At 37.8% G+C, this 15702-nt stretch overlaps 1 protein-coding gene across 3 annotated transcripts in view; it reads left to right on the top strand.

Annotated features, from left to right (window-relative positions):
• LOC140717236 (suppressor of tumorigenicity 7 protein homolog) overlaps positions 1–15702 on the top strand; it is a 136892-nt gene that overhangs the window by 63311 nt on the left and 57879 nt on the right. For all 3 annotated transcript variants that reach the window (XM_073030578.1, XM_073030579.1, XM_073030580.1), the window contains exons 6-11: positions 1752–1830; positions 4239–4393; positions 6862–6959; positions 7796–7910; positions 9559–9631; positions 14347–14449. In XM_073030578.1, the coding sequence (XP_072886679.1) occupies positions 1752–1830; positions 4239–4393; positions 6862–6959; positions 7796–7910; positions 9559–9631; positions 14347–14449 (623 nt within the window). The remainder of the gene's footprint in view (positions 1–1751; positions 1831–4238; positions 4394–6861; positions 6960–7795; positions 7911–9558; positions 9632–14346; positions 14450–15702) is intronic.

A 15702-nucleotide genomic window follows, 5' to 3' on the forward strand; every position in this document is an offset into this window, starting at 1 on the left:
TGAAATGCTTCTGTGAATACTGGTACCTTCAGGAAAAAAGAGCACTGTTTGCATATAGTCAATTCAAGACAGAAGAGGGAAGAAGCCTCTTGGGACAGCAGTGTGTTTTTTTTCCCCCCCAATAAATCACTGTAATGGTGGTAAGATATTTCTTGAAGTACATGTGCAGAGCATTATTTTATAATTAGTGTCAGAGTTTCCTTCCATTATTTTCATATTGTTCCTGTTTCCTGAAGTGTTTTCATCTACAGGTACTTTGGCATCTGTGGGAAGGATCTGAGGGCCTACTGCTCCTTTTCACCATGAGATAAACATAAAACCAAAGTATTGATGGTTCAACAAGTTGAGCAACATCTGTTGAAAGACAAATAAATGTTAATTTCTTGAGCATGATTCTCCATAGAGATTGCACTTGCAACTTCATTCAGATCAGACCTTTCTGCATTGGTCATGCAATGAATCCACGTTCTTCCATTTGACAGATTTCTATAGGAAGTTCACTGTACTTGTAGTCCATTTTATTTAGCACAGTGCTAACATGAACATTACTATCTTTTCTCCAATTGATGCATACTGTTCTAAATGTCACTTGTGGTTTTGGAACTTGTATTTGCAAAGCACCTTTTATGATGGGCCATCCCAAAATGCTTTAAGACAATTGGTTAGTTCTGAGCTATAGTCATTATTTGGAATTGGGAACATGGACAATGGAAAATTACACAAATAGAAATGCCCATCTGCTTTAATTACAGACTTTAGAAAAAATATTGAGTAAGCCCTTGCAGCTTTTTCCCAACATTTTCATGACAGTTTTGCAAATAGTTGAGATTAAGTAGGTAGGACATGGGTGTAACAAAGGACTGCACCTTCAACAGTGACAAATTGGTCAGTACTTTATTTTAAAATATTCTAGTATAAAGCCCTCAGTCGGTTGTTTCAGTTGAAATTACCTGTCACCAGGCAGTACAATAATTGCATCCTTCCTTTGTAGTCACTGCAGGGCCACTGATGTGAGACCGTAGTTGTTTTGGGTTATTGACGTTGATGGTTTCAGTAGGAAAACAAAGTGTAAAATAAATGCTCAGTGTTGGACATTTATGTCTGTTCAGTTCTATTGCCATGCATTGGTTAAATTATTTTCCATCCACTAAACATGAAATGCCAGAAGTCAAAATTAGAAAGGTCAGACCTACCGGGTTGTGGCTTGCCTTTGCATTTGAGTATGGAACTCTGAGCCCAACTTGATTATGTGCTACCCTTCTGATGACAGCAGATTTAGCTCAAACCAGGGATTTGGGAATGCCTTGACTTGAGTGCTTAATTACTGCAACAGTCCAGATTTTCACCAAACAAAAGCTGATGGAGTAGACATTTTGATGCTTCTTCAACATCTGCCATGTTTCATGTGAAGAAGCATTAGACGGGCATCTTTCTATTGATGTGTCAGATGGCATTTTTAAGATGCCATGTGTAACATTCTAACCTTGTATCCTTGGGATCATGTGGCTGTTGGCAATGCAGCATGAATCTTTGTTTTAATAGTATTAATTTTTAAATTCCTTTCTATTGAGTTGTATCTATCCATCTTAGAACATCTGTCTTTTCTAGCTGGAAAGAATTAATGATTTTCTAATCAAATGCGGGCTTAGATAATGTGATATTTTTTTTCTCCCTGTCCAGTTTTTCTTTTGCAATGCTGGTGAGTGTCAGATGTAAATAAACATTTTATTGACATTTGTTTTTCTTAACAGTGATGCAGAAAGCTTGGCGAGAGAGGAATGCTCAAGCTAGAATGAAGGCAGCATATCAAGCATTGGAATTAAACAATGAGTATGTTCAATTACACACTCTTCCTGTGTTGTCTACATCAAACTCTTGAAGCTTTTTGATACACTTGACTGTTGAACCCATTTTTCTTTTTCATTTATGAATGTTGCATTTAAATCTTATTAAGTGGGATTGCTACCAAGTGTATGACTTTTGAAATGGGGAAACTGTAAATTGCTCAAAAGTTGTATTAATAATGTATTCCCGAGGAAAGTTCAGTAAGTTGAATAGTGCATTAAAAAGGTGCTCAGTTTACACTGGAAATCACTTGTAGCATAAAGGTATATGGGTTTTAGGTTGCATTTTCTTATTTGACTGTTTCTGTGGTGGCTGGAAGGATCTACATAAAAATGCTGATAAAGAACAAGGTGGGTCTAATTCGTATAGCTTTCAGAGATCCTGAAGGTGTGATAAGTGAATGTCCTTTATGTTGTAATACTTAAAGGAGTGTAACTGGTGGAACACAGAGTCTGATAAAAGATGTGAAATTGACATAGTGAACGCAGCAAAAATGGAAAGCACTGGATGTAACCCTGACTCCAAATTCTGCAGCCTTCTTATTAAAAAAATGTAACATTTTGCTCTAAGTACATCGTATAAAAATGACCTTAATATAAAAGCAATAAAGAGTGCAAGCAAAGTGGTAATGGCCACTGATAAGAAGAATCTTTGGTGATGTGAATAAAAAGATATAAAAAGGGAAATTATCCTGCATCCTGTAAAGACCAACTTTTATCCTAGTATCTTCTACCCTCTGGACAGGATCAGCAGTTTCCATATTGATCCTGGAGAAAGGGCCACACCCATTTGTAACACCTGAAGCTTTGCCCTCTGACCAAAGCCATTGTTAGTCTCCTGTCCTATTGGGATGCTATTGAATTTATAGCCAGAAGAATTGAAATTCTCAAATGTAATAATGACAAGCATGGGTTTCCAAAAATTGAGTTTTAGAAGAAAAGCTTTAATTGGATGAGGTTCTTTGCTGTGAAATGAGGACGCTTTACTTTGCAGGCTTTGGATTAGAATATGAATGGGATGCTGCATCAGGAGTTCTGACCATGGTATGCCTTTATGCAAGATAAATAAGGATCTTGGACAAGTTGTAGAGCATCTCTGACTCTTGGCCCACAAATGTTTTACTATGGTAATGGTCACATTGCACTCAATCAGTATCCCTACTCATCTCATAACTTCAAACCTTTAAGGTCATTTTTTAAGTTATTTATTTGTGAAGGTGAATTACATGTTTTGCTCTAATTGGAAAAACAGATACAGAAAGGAGTGTGACATTTCTGTGGATTTGAACTGCTGAAAAGTTTCATCCAATGAATTTAAGATGCCCTGCATGTCAGCTAAATAGCTTCACTGATCCAAAACAAAATCAAGATTCAGCCTGTTTAATGTCATTCATGCAGTTCTTTCATCCTCAGTATTTATGAGGATTGAGGGAAAGCCCCTTTAGTTGACTTAAATTTTAAAAAGGTTATAGTGTCAGGATGGCATTAGTTTTGCACAATTTCCAAAGCCTGTCTCTGAAGTGATTGCATTTTGTAAGTTAGCTTATCCTAATTAGAAAATTAAACTAAGGTATTATAATCCTCTTTCTTCATTTATTTCAAGCCACATCCAGAAAGTTAGTTTATGTTTATTAATTTATTATATTTTGTAAGGACCCCTGCACATGAGAAGGGAATTTAGGGTATCTGCTTTCAGCTCTTTTTAAAAGGTGGCAGGATGGGACAGCAATTAGTACTGTTGATGCAGAGCTCCGGTAATCTTGGTTCAATCCTGTCCCTGGGCACTAATTTCTGGAAATAAATAGGACTGATTGAATGGCCATGTGAACTGGCATTAAATTAATGGGCCAAATGGCCTTTCTCTTTGGCATAACAGATGGTGGGGAAATATTTGAAAGGGTGTCATCTGTAGGCAAAAGTAATAAAACGTGTGAACTTAATTGGATAATTCTTTCAAGGAGTTAACATATGCACATTGAGTCCAATGGCCTTCATTCTTATGTTGCGTTATAGCTCTCGAAATATTAGTTTTTCGAGAAATAACTACTGTAGGGGTATCACAAATTTGGGAAAATCTACAGATGCTGGAAATCAAAGTAATACATACAAAATGCTGGAGGAACTCAGTAGGCCAGGCAACATCTATGGAGAAGAGTAAACAGTTGACGTTTTGGGCCGAGACCCTTCGTCAGGACTGTAGGGGTATTCACTTTAGGTCACAGTTGTATCCTTCAGGGCAAGATGAAACTATTGAGTTTTTAATCACCTCCATCTCAACTCAAGTGAATGTGTTGCAAGGATAAACTAGCTAAATTTTTAAAAAGTTTGATGTGCACAATTGTAAACTGATATATAGGCCGACTATAGTGTGTCGATTGTTTTTTTTCCACCTAGGTGTGCCACTGCATATGTTCTCCTGGCCGAGGAGGAAACAACAACAATACTTGAAGCTGAGAAACTATTTAAGCAGGCACTGAAAGCTGGGGAGGTGTGCTACAGGAGGAGCCAGCAGCTTCAGCACCATGGTCCACAACAAGAGGCACAGCACAGTAAGCTCCCTAACTATGCCATAACTTTTGATGTGTTGCTGTATAAATACATTAAGGGAAGCTTCTGCAACACTTCCCTACTTGTGCCAGCATTTCACAGTGAGTTGCAGTATCCTAAAGGAATATAATAGTTTTATTGACAAGCAATGAAAGAAAAACTGCCATTGGAAATGAAAAACTGGAGCAATTCAACAAATTGAGCTGCATCTGTGGGAGCAAAGGAATTGTTGACATCTTGGGTCAAAACTCTTATCAGGGTGAGTGCGGAAAGGTGAGATGGTCAGAATAAAGAGGAGAAAGGGGAAGATGAGACAGAGTCTGAGCTGGTTTGTGGACTGGAGAGGGGTTTAAGATTTAAGGCCAATTGTACCAGATGGGGGAAAGGAGTGGGGACAGAGTTGGGACCCAGAGTTCTTCTAACATTTTGTTTGTCGCTACAGCATCTAGGCTTTGTCGTTCTACTGTGTTAGACAGTGTCATTCGAGATGTGTGGAAGTGTGAAGTTACATTGGAAAATGTTTCAGTGTGGTTCTTTGATTTGTAACATTTTGGTTCTTATGGTTTACGTAGACTTGATAAAAGAACAATATGTACTGATGTTTCTTAACTGCATTTGTGCAATATTTTGAATGTGATTTAATTACTGTAAGTTTGTACATTTTGATTCCACTGAGGGTTGTAATAGAGTGGTCAGAGAATTGAACTCTTTGGAGATCAGCAGGCATCATTCCGAAGAAAACCAAGTGTGACAAGTTTACACCGTTACAATATTAACAACCGCTCCTTGTGCTTACATTGCTTGAGTAGCTGAATGAAATAACCAAAGGTTTTCATAGAACTTGTAGCAAAGTTCAAAGTAAACTTATTATCAAAGAACATGTATATGTCCCCATACACAACCCTGAGATTCATTTTCTTGCAGGCATACACAATAAATCCATAATTGAATAATGATCATAACAATCAATGAAAGACCACATCTGTTAGGGTGTTCAACCAATGTGCAAAAGACAACAAACTGCAAATACAAAAGAAAGGGAAAATAAGAGTCGATAAGTTGTGGGAATATTTCAATGAAGTTGAGTTAAGTTATCTATCCCCTTTGGTTCAAGAACCTGATGGTTGAAGGGTAATAACTGCTTCTGAACCTGGTGATGTGAATCCTGAGGCTCCTATACCACCTTTCTGATGGCAGGTGCAAGAAGAGAGTATAACTTGGGTAGTTGGCATCCCTGATGATAGATGCTGCTTTTCTGTATCAGTACTGCATGTAGATGTGCTCAGTGGTGGGGAGGGCTTTACCCATGATGGCCTGGGTTGTATCCACTACTTTTTGTAGGATTTTCCATTCAAGGGCATTGATGTTTCTATACCAGGCTGTGAAGCAGCCAGTCATTATACTCTCCAGTACACATCTATAGAAGTTTGTCTAAGTTTTAGATGTCATGTTGAATCTTCACAAGCTCCTAGTAGAGGCACTGCTGTACTTTATTCGTAATTTCACTTACATGCTGGGCCCAGGACAGGTCCTGCGAAATGATGATAACAAGGAATTTAAAGTTGCTGACCCTCTCTACCTTTGATCCTCTGAGGACTGGCTCATGAACCTCTGGTTTCTTCCTCCTGAAATCAATAATCGGCTGCTTGGTCTTGCTGATATTGAGTGAGAGGTTGTTGTGGCACCAGTCAGCCAGATTATCAATCTCCTTCCTATATGCTGATTCAGCACCACCCATGACTTGGCCTATGACAATACACATTAAAAGATTATGGGATGAGCAACCTAAGGTTTGATCAGAGAGAGGCTTTCCCAAGCAACTTAAATAACTAAGTCTAATGTCATAGGGGTGCTACGGTAGTGTAGTGGTTAGCAAATCACTATTAAGCTCAGGGCATCGGAATTCAAGGCTCAGTTTCAGCGCTATCTGTAGGGAATATACGTCCCTGTGACCATGTAGGTTTCCTCCGGGTGCATCAGTTTCCTCCCACAGTCTGAAGAAGTACCAGTTATTAGGTTAATTAGTCATTGCAGATTGTCCTGTGATAAGGCTAGGGTGAGATAGATGGGTTACTAGGTCATGCAGCTCGTTGAACCAGAAGGGCCTGTTCCATGCTGAATCTCTAAATAAATGAAATAAATCTTTGAGAGGAAATTTGATAAATTAGGCTGGGATAACTGAAGGCTTGACTGGCAAAGGTGGAGTGATTTTAATCGTAATGATTAGAGTAGTAAAGACTTAGTAGTTTGCAAGAACGGAGGAAGCTACTGAGCTAAAGAGGGGCCCAGGCCAAGAATAGATTTGAAATCCAGGATTAGAATTACAAAATTTAATTGTAATACCAGACGAAGATTCCTTGTACCATTTAATTGAAGGTTGAAGCTGATTTTCATATGGTCATCTGACATTAATAATTTACTTTCATTTTAAGATGTGAACTTTAATAAGAACTCCATCTTTTTTTGTCAGGGCGAGACACAAATGTCTTAGTTTACATCAAACGAAGGCTTGCAATGTGTGCGAGAAAACTGGGAAGAATACGAGAAGCAGTGAAACTAATGAGAGATGTACGTAACAAGGCAATATTTTCTTCACAGAGCTGCAGAAACAGCTGCATCTCAGCATCATCTGTGTCTTTCACTTGTAACGGTCAAGCTTACCTTAAATCTCTTATATAGCCTTACTGTGGCCCTAAGTTTTAATTTCAAGGTGAACTTGAGTTAAATGCATTCCCACTTGTCTGCTGTTTTGGGATATCTTGTGCTTGGGTTTGGGTGGTTCTGTTGAAACAGCGTTGGTGAGTGGTCTCTTTGTATTGGGAGAACCCAGTGCACTAATTTGATAGAAATATTAAGGTCCCTTGGCTATTTGAAGAATGAATAGCTATCCCCATACCCTTACTAACACTGAAACAGGTGAGAAAGCATACATCTCCCTAGCTACACCTGCAACCTGGTGGCCCAAGGATTTAAAAGGCACTACAACTGATGAACATCAAATCACTCTGTCAGTGATAAATTCCAGTAGATAGAATTGATCTTACCTCATCTTTACACAGGTTTAATATAAAGGCTTACCAATAATAGTTGAGATGCTTTTATGAACGCATGCATATCTTTTATTTACAACATATTGCTAAGTTTTCTACACATTATCAGCCTTTTACAGGGCAGTCTGTTCATACATGGAAAGGAAGGATTCGTCTCCATGATGTTAACCAGATTGTCAGATTTTCCTTTCTGTGTGGAGAGAACCTGGATAACTTACTGATAAACCATTCAAATAAGATTAGTGCACACAATCTTACATAACATGGATGTAGACACAATATTAAATGATTAGCTTTGTTATTTTCATTACATGGCATTTGATAATCAATTCTATTTACCACATTCTTTTGCAGTTAATGAAAGAGTTTCCACTCCTTAGTATGTTGAATATCCATGAAAATTTATTAGAAGCTCTTTTGGAGCTTCAGGCATATGCTGATGTACAGGTGGTCTTGGCCAAATACGATGGTAAGTAGCTAAAATTAATGCAAAAGTGTAATTATAAAACTTGAAGTCTGTTCATTACCATGTGTTTGCATTTGTTTTTCTTCAGTACCAGAGCTTATTGTTCACCTTGTGAAGTGCTTTTTTTCCAAACACACTATTGTTTTCCTTCACGCTCGTTGTAGAGAACATTCTGAAACTCATCTGCTGATATCAAAGAATTTCTTCAGCAGATTGCCTTCAAGTGATTGCACTTCTTTCATTGTAATGCAGCTTTAACCACATCAGAAGTATGAGCAAAGGACACCTTTTAGGTAGTTACATTTGCGTTACAATAGGAGAAAAGGGCATCTTCTCAGGGGTCTCCGACCTCTTTGATGCCATAGCCCAATACATCAGACAAGGGTGTCTGTGGATCCAAGGTTGGGAACCACTGTTCAGTATGAACATAGAACATAAAACTTTTCAGCACAGTGTAGGCCCTTTAGCCCTTGATGTTGTGCCAGCCTTTTAACCTACTCTAAGATCAGTCTAACCCTTCCTTCCTGTATAACCCTCCATCTAGGTGTCCTTTGCTCATAGTCCTAATGTTTTTTTCTTATTAATCATAGTCTACTACAGTTTTGCCCATTTGCCAGGTCTGTTCTTTAACTTCCTGACCCTGTGTGCACTGTACCATAGTATTGAACAGTCACTTGTTAAATTGAGTACACAACTTTATGCAAATAATAAATGTACATGGTTAAATGCTGAGTACAGAGTATAGTCTGAAGAGATCAGGGCTTGCTACACCCTGCCTATGGGAGAACATTTCCTTTATCCCTTATCTGTCTGCTACCTCCCAACAGTAGTATGATGTAATCACAGCTCAGGGCGTTGGAGTCTGGAGTTCAATTCCAATGCCGTCCATAAGAAGTTTGCACATGCTTGTTGTGAGTGTGTGGGTTTCCTCAAGAGTGCTCTGATTTCCTCCCACAATCCTAAGACATACTGGTTAGTAGGTTATTTGGTCATTGTAAATTGTCCTGTGATTAGGCTAAGGTTAAATAGGTTGCTGGGTGGTGCAGTTTGTTTTTCTGGGAGGGCCTGTTCTGTACTGTTTATCTAAAATCAAATTAAAAACCTCACAGAAATCTTCATGATTCAGTTTATTTTCAAACTGTTTTCAACTATTTTGAAAAGTTGCTTTTAACTGCAGAGAAGACCTGTATCTTGCAAAAATCCTATCTTAATTTGTTTCTTCAATACCTTCCTCATTGAAGAAATATACTAAGCATTGTCAGCTTGTATTGATCTGTTTTACAGATGCTATCATTGTCAGTACAGTATTTGGTTCTGTTGTTTGAGGCTAATCCCTTTGCATGCATTCTTGGATTTATTTTGTCAGGGTGAAATAGCCTTATGAACTGCAGCAAAATAGACATTTTGTCTTTGGATTAGTGTGGCAGTTTAAAGAAAATTACAAAACCACAGTTAGTTTTTACCTAAGTAGCTTTATTGGTGGACGTTCAAGTAATTGATATGAGTTTTGCGACACGGTTTCAGATGGTTTGTATGGGAAACTGAGTCCAGGGAGTTATTGGTAGCTCACTTACATGGACTTTGTTGTGATAAAGCTGAATATCTTCCTGTATAGAATATGCACCCTGACTTATCTTTTCTTTGATTGCAGATATTAGCTTGCCAAAGTCAGCAACTATATGCTATACAGCCGCACTGCTAAAAGCACGAGCTGTTTCAGACAAGTGAGTACCTAATTTTCCCTATCCCTGTAATCTCTTCCACTGCTGCAATGCCCTAAGAAGTCATGCTCGCTGCCTATGAGAGATTTTAGAAATATATTTTTAAGCTACAGTACTGTGCAAAAGTCTTGGGCACATATATGGATGCCTAAGACTTTTGCACAGTCCTGTATCTACCCAAAAGTGGTATTCCTGGAAATTATGACTACCCCTGAACAACAGAATAAGTAAGTAAGGTTACCAACTTAAACATATCTTATGTGCAAAGATTTAGTTCTTTTGGTTTTTCTTTCTGAACCTGCCAGTTTTATTTAAATACAAGAGAATATCTAGGTGCTGGAAATCCAGAGCAACACACACAAAATGCTGGAGGAACTCAGCAGGTCAGGCAGCATCTGTGGAAATGAATAAACAGTTGACGTTTGGGGTCGAGACTTTCAGGTCCTGAAGACCTGCTGAATCCCTCCAGCATTTTTTATGTTGCTATATATAAAATCTAATTTTTAAAATCTTAATTAAAATTTTGACTTTAGCCTCTGCCTTGATTTCATTTAATCAAGCAAACCCCGATAAACCTTATCAGGACAATATCACTCTGAGCATTTGAGGAAGGTTCTGTGTGCTACGTTCAGCAACGTAAAATGTTACAGATTCGATATCTGCAATCTCTTAATTTATTTCTCTTCAATTAGCCTAGTGAGACTAAAAGAATGCATAATTTAGCAGCTGAATGAAATAATGTTTTTATGGTGAATATAACTACTATATTAAATGTTTTGTGTGCTCTCTTTCCATAAAGAACATGATGAGAAATTAATAATGTAGTTTTCAAATGGTATTAAAATAGTTGTGCATTGTATTATTCTTTGAGCTGGCTTTGAGCATTGATTATGATACATATTTGTCATGATCTGAGTTGTAGTAGAGGTCTTGTGGACTGTTCCTTTTGTATTAAACCTTTTTAACTGTTACAATCTTGAGAGTGCTCAATGTCATGCAGTGCAATATGTCACTGATTTCATGCAAAGTACCGCAGTAGAATTAATAGATGAATGCAAAGCTGAGAAACTTTTCAGAATGCCCATGTAGTATAAATGACTTGGACCCATTTCAAGGCCATTGTACACTGTTAGCTCTTGGGTGTTGGCTATTAATAACTGGTGCTCTCTTTCACAGTTTCTGACCTTGTCTATATCCCCTAAATAATCAGAATTGCAAATGTTACCTATATATTCATGTATATGTTAAATATTAACATGGTGTTGCATGAATAGAAAATGTGACATAACTGTTAATTTTTTTTTGTTACCACCTATGAGGTGAATGACTACACTGTTCTATCAGCGTTATCCTCTGCATATATTAATTTCTAAATCATTGTTAAACAACTATAAAATGCACTGGGAACAATTCTAGTAGTGAAAAGGAGCCCGAAAAGCAGGAATTGTAGTTATCTGTATGATATGCTTTGTAGCAGAAAGGTGTTGATTCATAAGATTCAGAAAATTATGAAAACCATTGGCACATTTTTGTTGCTAATTATGATGTTTAAGTTATTGATTGACATCTTGTTTCCACCCATCTGTCACCTTTTAACTGACAAATCTAGAATCTGCAGTTTGATGAACTTTGTGTGGGTCGTGTATTGGAACACAAATCATCCAAATTTACATGTTTCTCAGCTGTTTAAAACCAACCAACACCTTGATTTAGTTCTTAACATATACCTGGGAGTTTCTTATTGTGTATACTGTATCACAATTCTATCATGTTTTAAAGCATACCACTGACTGTACAAAGAAATATTACATGCAGAGAATAATTGCGTTTGGATTGATCTCTGGAATTGTTATAAAAGATGTTTTAAAGGATGAAAATAAATTTGAGATAGAAGGTCACACTGGGGTTATTGCAGTGAATTACGACTGACAGAGCAAAAGGATGATGAGACACAGGAGGCAGAAGTTTGCAGTCAGAAAATTTAGGGGAACAAGCTCTAATGTTCGGATTCAGTGCAAAGCTAGAGATTTGATTTATAGTCAAAGGCAAGGATTTTACATTTGATTTGTAATAGACAATAGCTCAGTAATCATGACAGAGTAATTAAAGTGATGTTGAAGATGATTAGGACAGGTGATGTCTATTTTCTAGGCTTGTTTTGGAAAAGCTGAAATTATATTACAGGCCCTGATGATGAGTGACAGTAAATTCAAGATATATTTAGACTTGTGGGTAGTGGCTCATGTGAATATAACCTTGCACAGTCCTTAATGTAGACCTTAGCTATGCTTAACTCATTCTGGTTATCAGTTGGTCAGTTTATCTCTCATCATAATAATCTTCAATGTTATTTTGTGTTTTTATACTCCTTATAAATCCATGGATGCTAGACTCTATTTTAGACAGTAATACATCAGATTCATTTACTCTGTATTTAAATTATCTCACTCTTTGGTTAGGTTCCAGCCTGTACTAAGGCTGTGAATATCTGTAATCCCAAACATAGGCAGTGAAAATCCCTCAATCAAGTCTCCATGCTGCAAAATAGATGAAGAATTTTTATCACAGTTTTTTCCCAAGGTCACGTTGTTTTTCAAACACACTTGTTCTTTTATTACCTGAACCCATATAGTACAGGTTGTCTTGGGTTACATTGCTAATAATACGATTATCATACTTGGATAACTTGATCAATATTTTAGTAGAACACCAACCATTGCAACATTTCTCTCCAAGGCTTTATTGTGGATTTATGTCTAGCTAATATGGCAATCTGTATTTGTTAAGTAAAAGGCAATTTTCATCCGCCTGTGTTGGGCAAAATTTTGGCAGAGTTCATATACCTCCATAAAGCATGAAGGCAATGATGCCTAAAATTGTGTTATTGATTAATAGGGTCCTCATTCTATCACTGTATATGATCATCTTCTGATCATATCACTATGCAGTTGAAATTTCAACAACCTTTTAAATTTAGGTTGCACCTTTTTAAAGTCTCCTGGCCTTCACATGTGGCCTGATAGAATTGTTTCTACTGACAGGAGAAGGGGCAAAGGCAGGTTACTGGCACCATGAAACCAGTTACTTCGGGCAGATGGGGCTTGGCAGCTGTGGTTGGCAGCTCATCTAGAAGGAAAACTCTGATCTCAAACCTCTGCTGCCTTGCTGTGATACCCACTCGTGGGGAAGGCTTCGGGAGTAAACCCCGAGGAGAAAATTCTGGAGCTGGAGTCCCTAAGGCAGTCCTACATTGAGTTCAATGCTGACTGGCAACTAATGTTGTAGTTCTGTTCCCAGTTCAATGAAGTTCAGGCAGAAATGGTTGAGTGTCAGCTTCCAGCTGATGTGTTCTAATCTTTGCCTGTTGCAGACAGTAAAACTGAATACAATTAGTAACTTAACTTGTGGACCGTTGCCAGTTTATAATGAAATCCTAGAAGTTACCTGTAGGTTGTTGTAAAAAATGTAATTGCTTATTATTCTTCAAAAGGGAAGAAGGTTTGCAGTGTGCACTTATAACTCTGTACTTTCCCCAAGCAGTAAGGCTAATCAACACCTCCACCTGCTAACCCACTCCTCCATAACTCCAACCAGTACTATTTTATCATTTCCTGTGAGTCACCTTTATGTACAGACGCTCTTGTGCCCAGTGTCACTTTATGGACATGCAGTTAGTCTATGTATACAAGTTATTTTAAGCAATTATTTATTGTTGTGTTTTTTATCTTAATGGATTTTTTATGCTGCTTGATCCGGAGTAACAATTATTTTGTTCTCCTTTGTACTTGTGTACTGGAAATGACATTAAAGAATTTTGAACCTTAATGGATTCTAGATAGTCAGTACGTATGACCCTACCATTAGAGTGCACATGCCAGAACGAGTATTTTTTAAATGGCATTCAAGATGTATTACAGAAGTCTGGTCTTAACAAATATTAGACACAACCATGTTTCATGATAGCAAAGAATGCCAGTAAAACAGGATATGTAACAGTAAAATTTATAGGTGGCATAGGATTGTGTTTGGTAATGCTGAGGTAATCGCTTGTATTGCTTAATTGCATGTCAGCAAAGGCATCTGTTTGTTGTCACTCTCCTTGTTTCCAGATCTTGTAAAATTATCACTTGCTTTTGGGATGCAATTGTTCCAGGTCATTTGTGAAATGTTCAGTTTAATGAAGCCCAGGCTTAGCTCTTGGCTTGCATACTGGTCGACAAAGGTGTTGCATGGAATTGCAAAAAATTTGAAATACAAGTAATAGGATATTTTGCTCAATTGTTTATGTTTGTTTCATATAAACCAGGTTCACACAATTCCATCAATATAATTTTTAATTATTTTTCATATTTACTAGCTTCCACTTAAGTGCATTTGCATGATTATTTCAAATCCTGTTTCAGATGTTAACAACCACATTCTAACCACCCACTGGATAAAGAAATATATCCTACATTTCCTGTTAGATTTTCTAGTAACCACTGTATATTTATGGCTGTTGGTATTCAACAGCTTCACAAGTGTAAATGTCTTTGCTATGCGTAGCATATCAGACTCCTTCATAACTTTCAGGAAACCGCCCTTTGCTTTCTTTTATAAAGAACCCTGGACTTTCTCATAAAAGAATGAGATGTTTATGGAATGGAGGAATTTGCATTTTAAATTTCTGATGTTTGAATAGCTCAACTTTACACTTCGTTTTGCTTGTCTGATAACAGGTTCTCACCAGAGGCAGCCTCTCGGCGAGGACTCAGCACAGCAGAAATGAATGCTGTGGAAGCAATACACAGAGCAGTGGAGTTTAACCCACATGTGCCAAAGGTAAGCGTGACAGATACCATTCGGTTCCACTAACTCAGATAACTTGAGCAGACAATACATGCCCGCTGCAGAGTTCGAATGTGGATTCAAGATGCACTCCAGAGATTTCATACTGCTCTGAAAAATAAAGGAATTTTTCAAAATGAAATGTTAAAATGGGGTCCTTATTTGCCTATTCAGGTAGAATCATTTGTTCTCTTGCTCTGCAAAGGCAAATGAGTTCTCTCAATTTTTCCACTATTCTTTTGTCCTACCCCAACTGCCCCAATATAGATTGTCATTAATTACTCTGCTGTTTACAAGATCTTCGTGCTTTCTTTTACATTCAGTTGTTTAGTAACGTGGCAGTGTCAAATGGGGCTTTCAAAATGAAATTGATGGGCAATTGAATTAAGATCATTTGCAAGCTCTGAGTGATGTAATCTTTGTCTGTGCTATATTAGTTCAGCAAGGTGATGTAAAATGAATGCTCACCAGTAAATAGAATAGGATTGGTATCTTTCATTAATTTGGCACTGATATTTTGTTTTAAGAATACTCTATACACTTCCAATTAATTGTGAATGTTAAGTGGGGAATAGTTTACAGATATGACTTAGTAATGTTTAGTCAGAATTTAGCTTTTGGACATTTGGACATAGAAACATAGAAAACCTACAGCACAATACAGGCCCTTCGGCCCACAAAGTTGTGCCGAACATATCCCTACCTTAGAAATTACTAGGCTTACCCATAGCCCTCTATTTTTCTAAGCTCCATGTACCTATCTAAAAGTCTGTTTAAAAAAACGCTATTGTATCTGCCTCCACCACCTTTGCCGGTAGCCCATTCCACACACTCACCACTCTGAGTAAAAAAAAACTTACCCCTGACATCTCCTCTGTACCTACTCCCGAACACCTTAAACCTGTACAACAACACACACAAAATGCTGGTGGAACACAGCAGGCCAGGCAGCATCTATAGGGAGAAGCACTGTTGACGTCTCGGCCCGAAACGTCGACAGTGCTTCTATAGATGCTACCTGGCCTGCTGTGTTCCACCAGCATTTTGTGTGTGTTGTTGTTTGAATTTCCAGCATCTGCAGATTTCCTCGTGTTTGCACCTTAAACCTGTGTCCTCTTGTGGCAACCACTTCAGCTCTGGGGAAAAATCCTCTGACTATCCACATGATCAATGCCTATCATCATCATCATCATCTTGTACACCTCTATCAGGTCACCTCTCATCCTCCATTGCTCCAAGGAGAAAAG

Source organism: Hemitrygon akajei, chromosome 27 (assembly GCF_048418815.1).
Source record: "Hemitrygon akajei chromosome 27, sHemAka1.3, whole genome shotgun sequence".
Lineage (NCBI taxonomy): Eukaryota > Metazoa > Chordata > Chondrichthyes > Myliobatiformes > Dasyatidae > Hemitrygon > Hemitrygon akajei.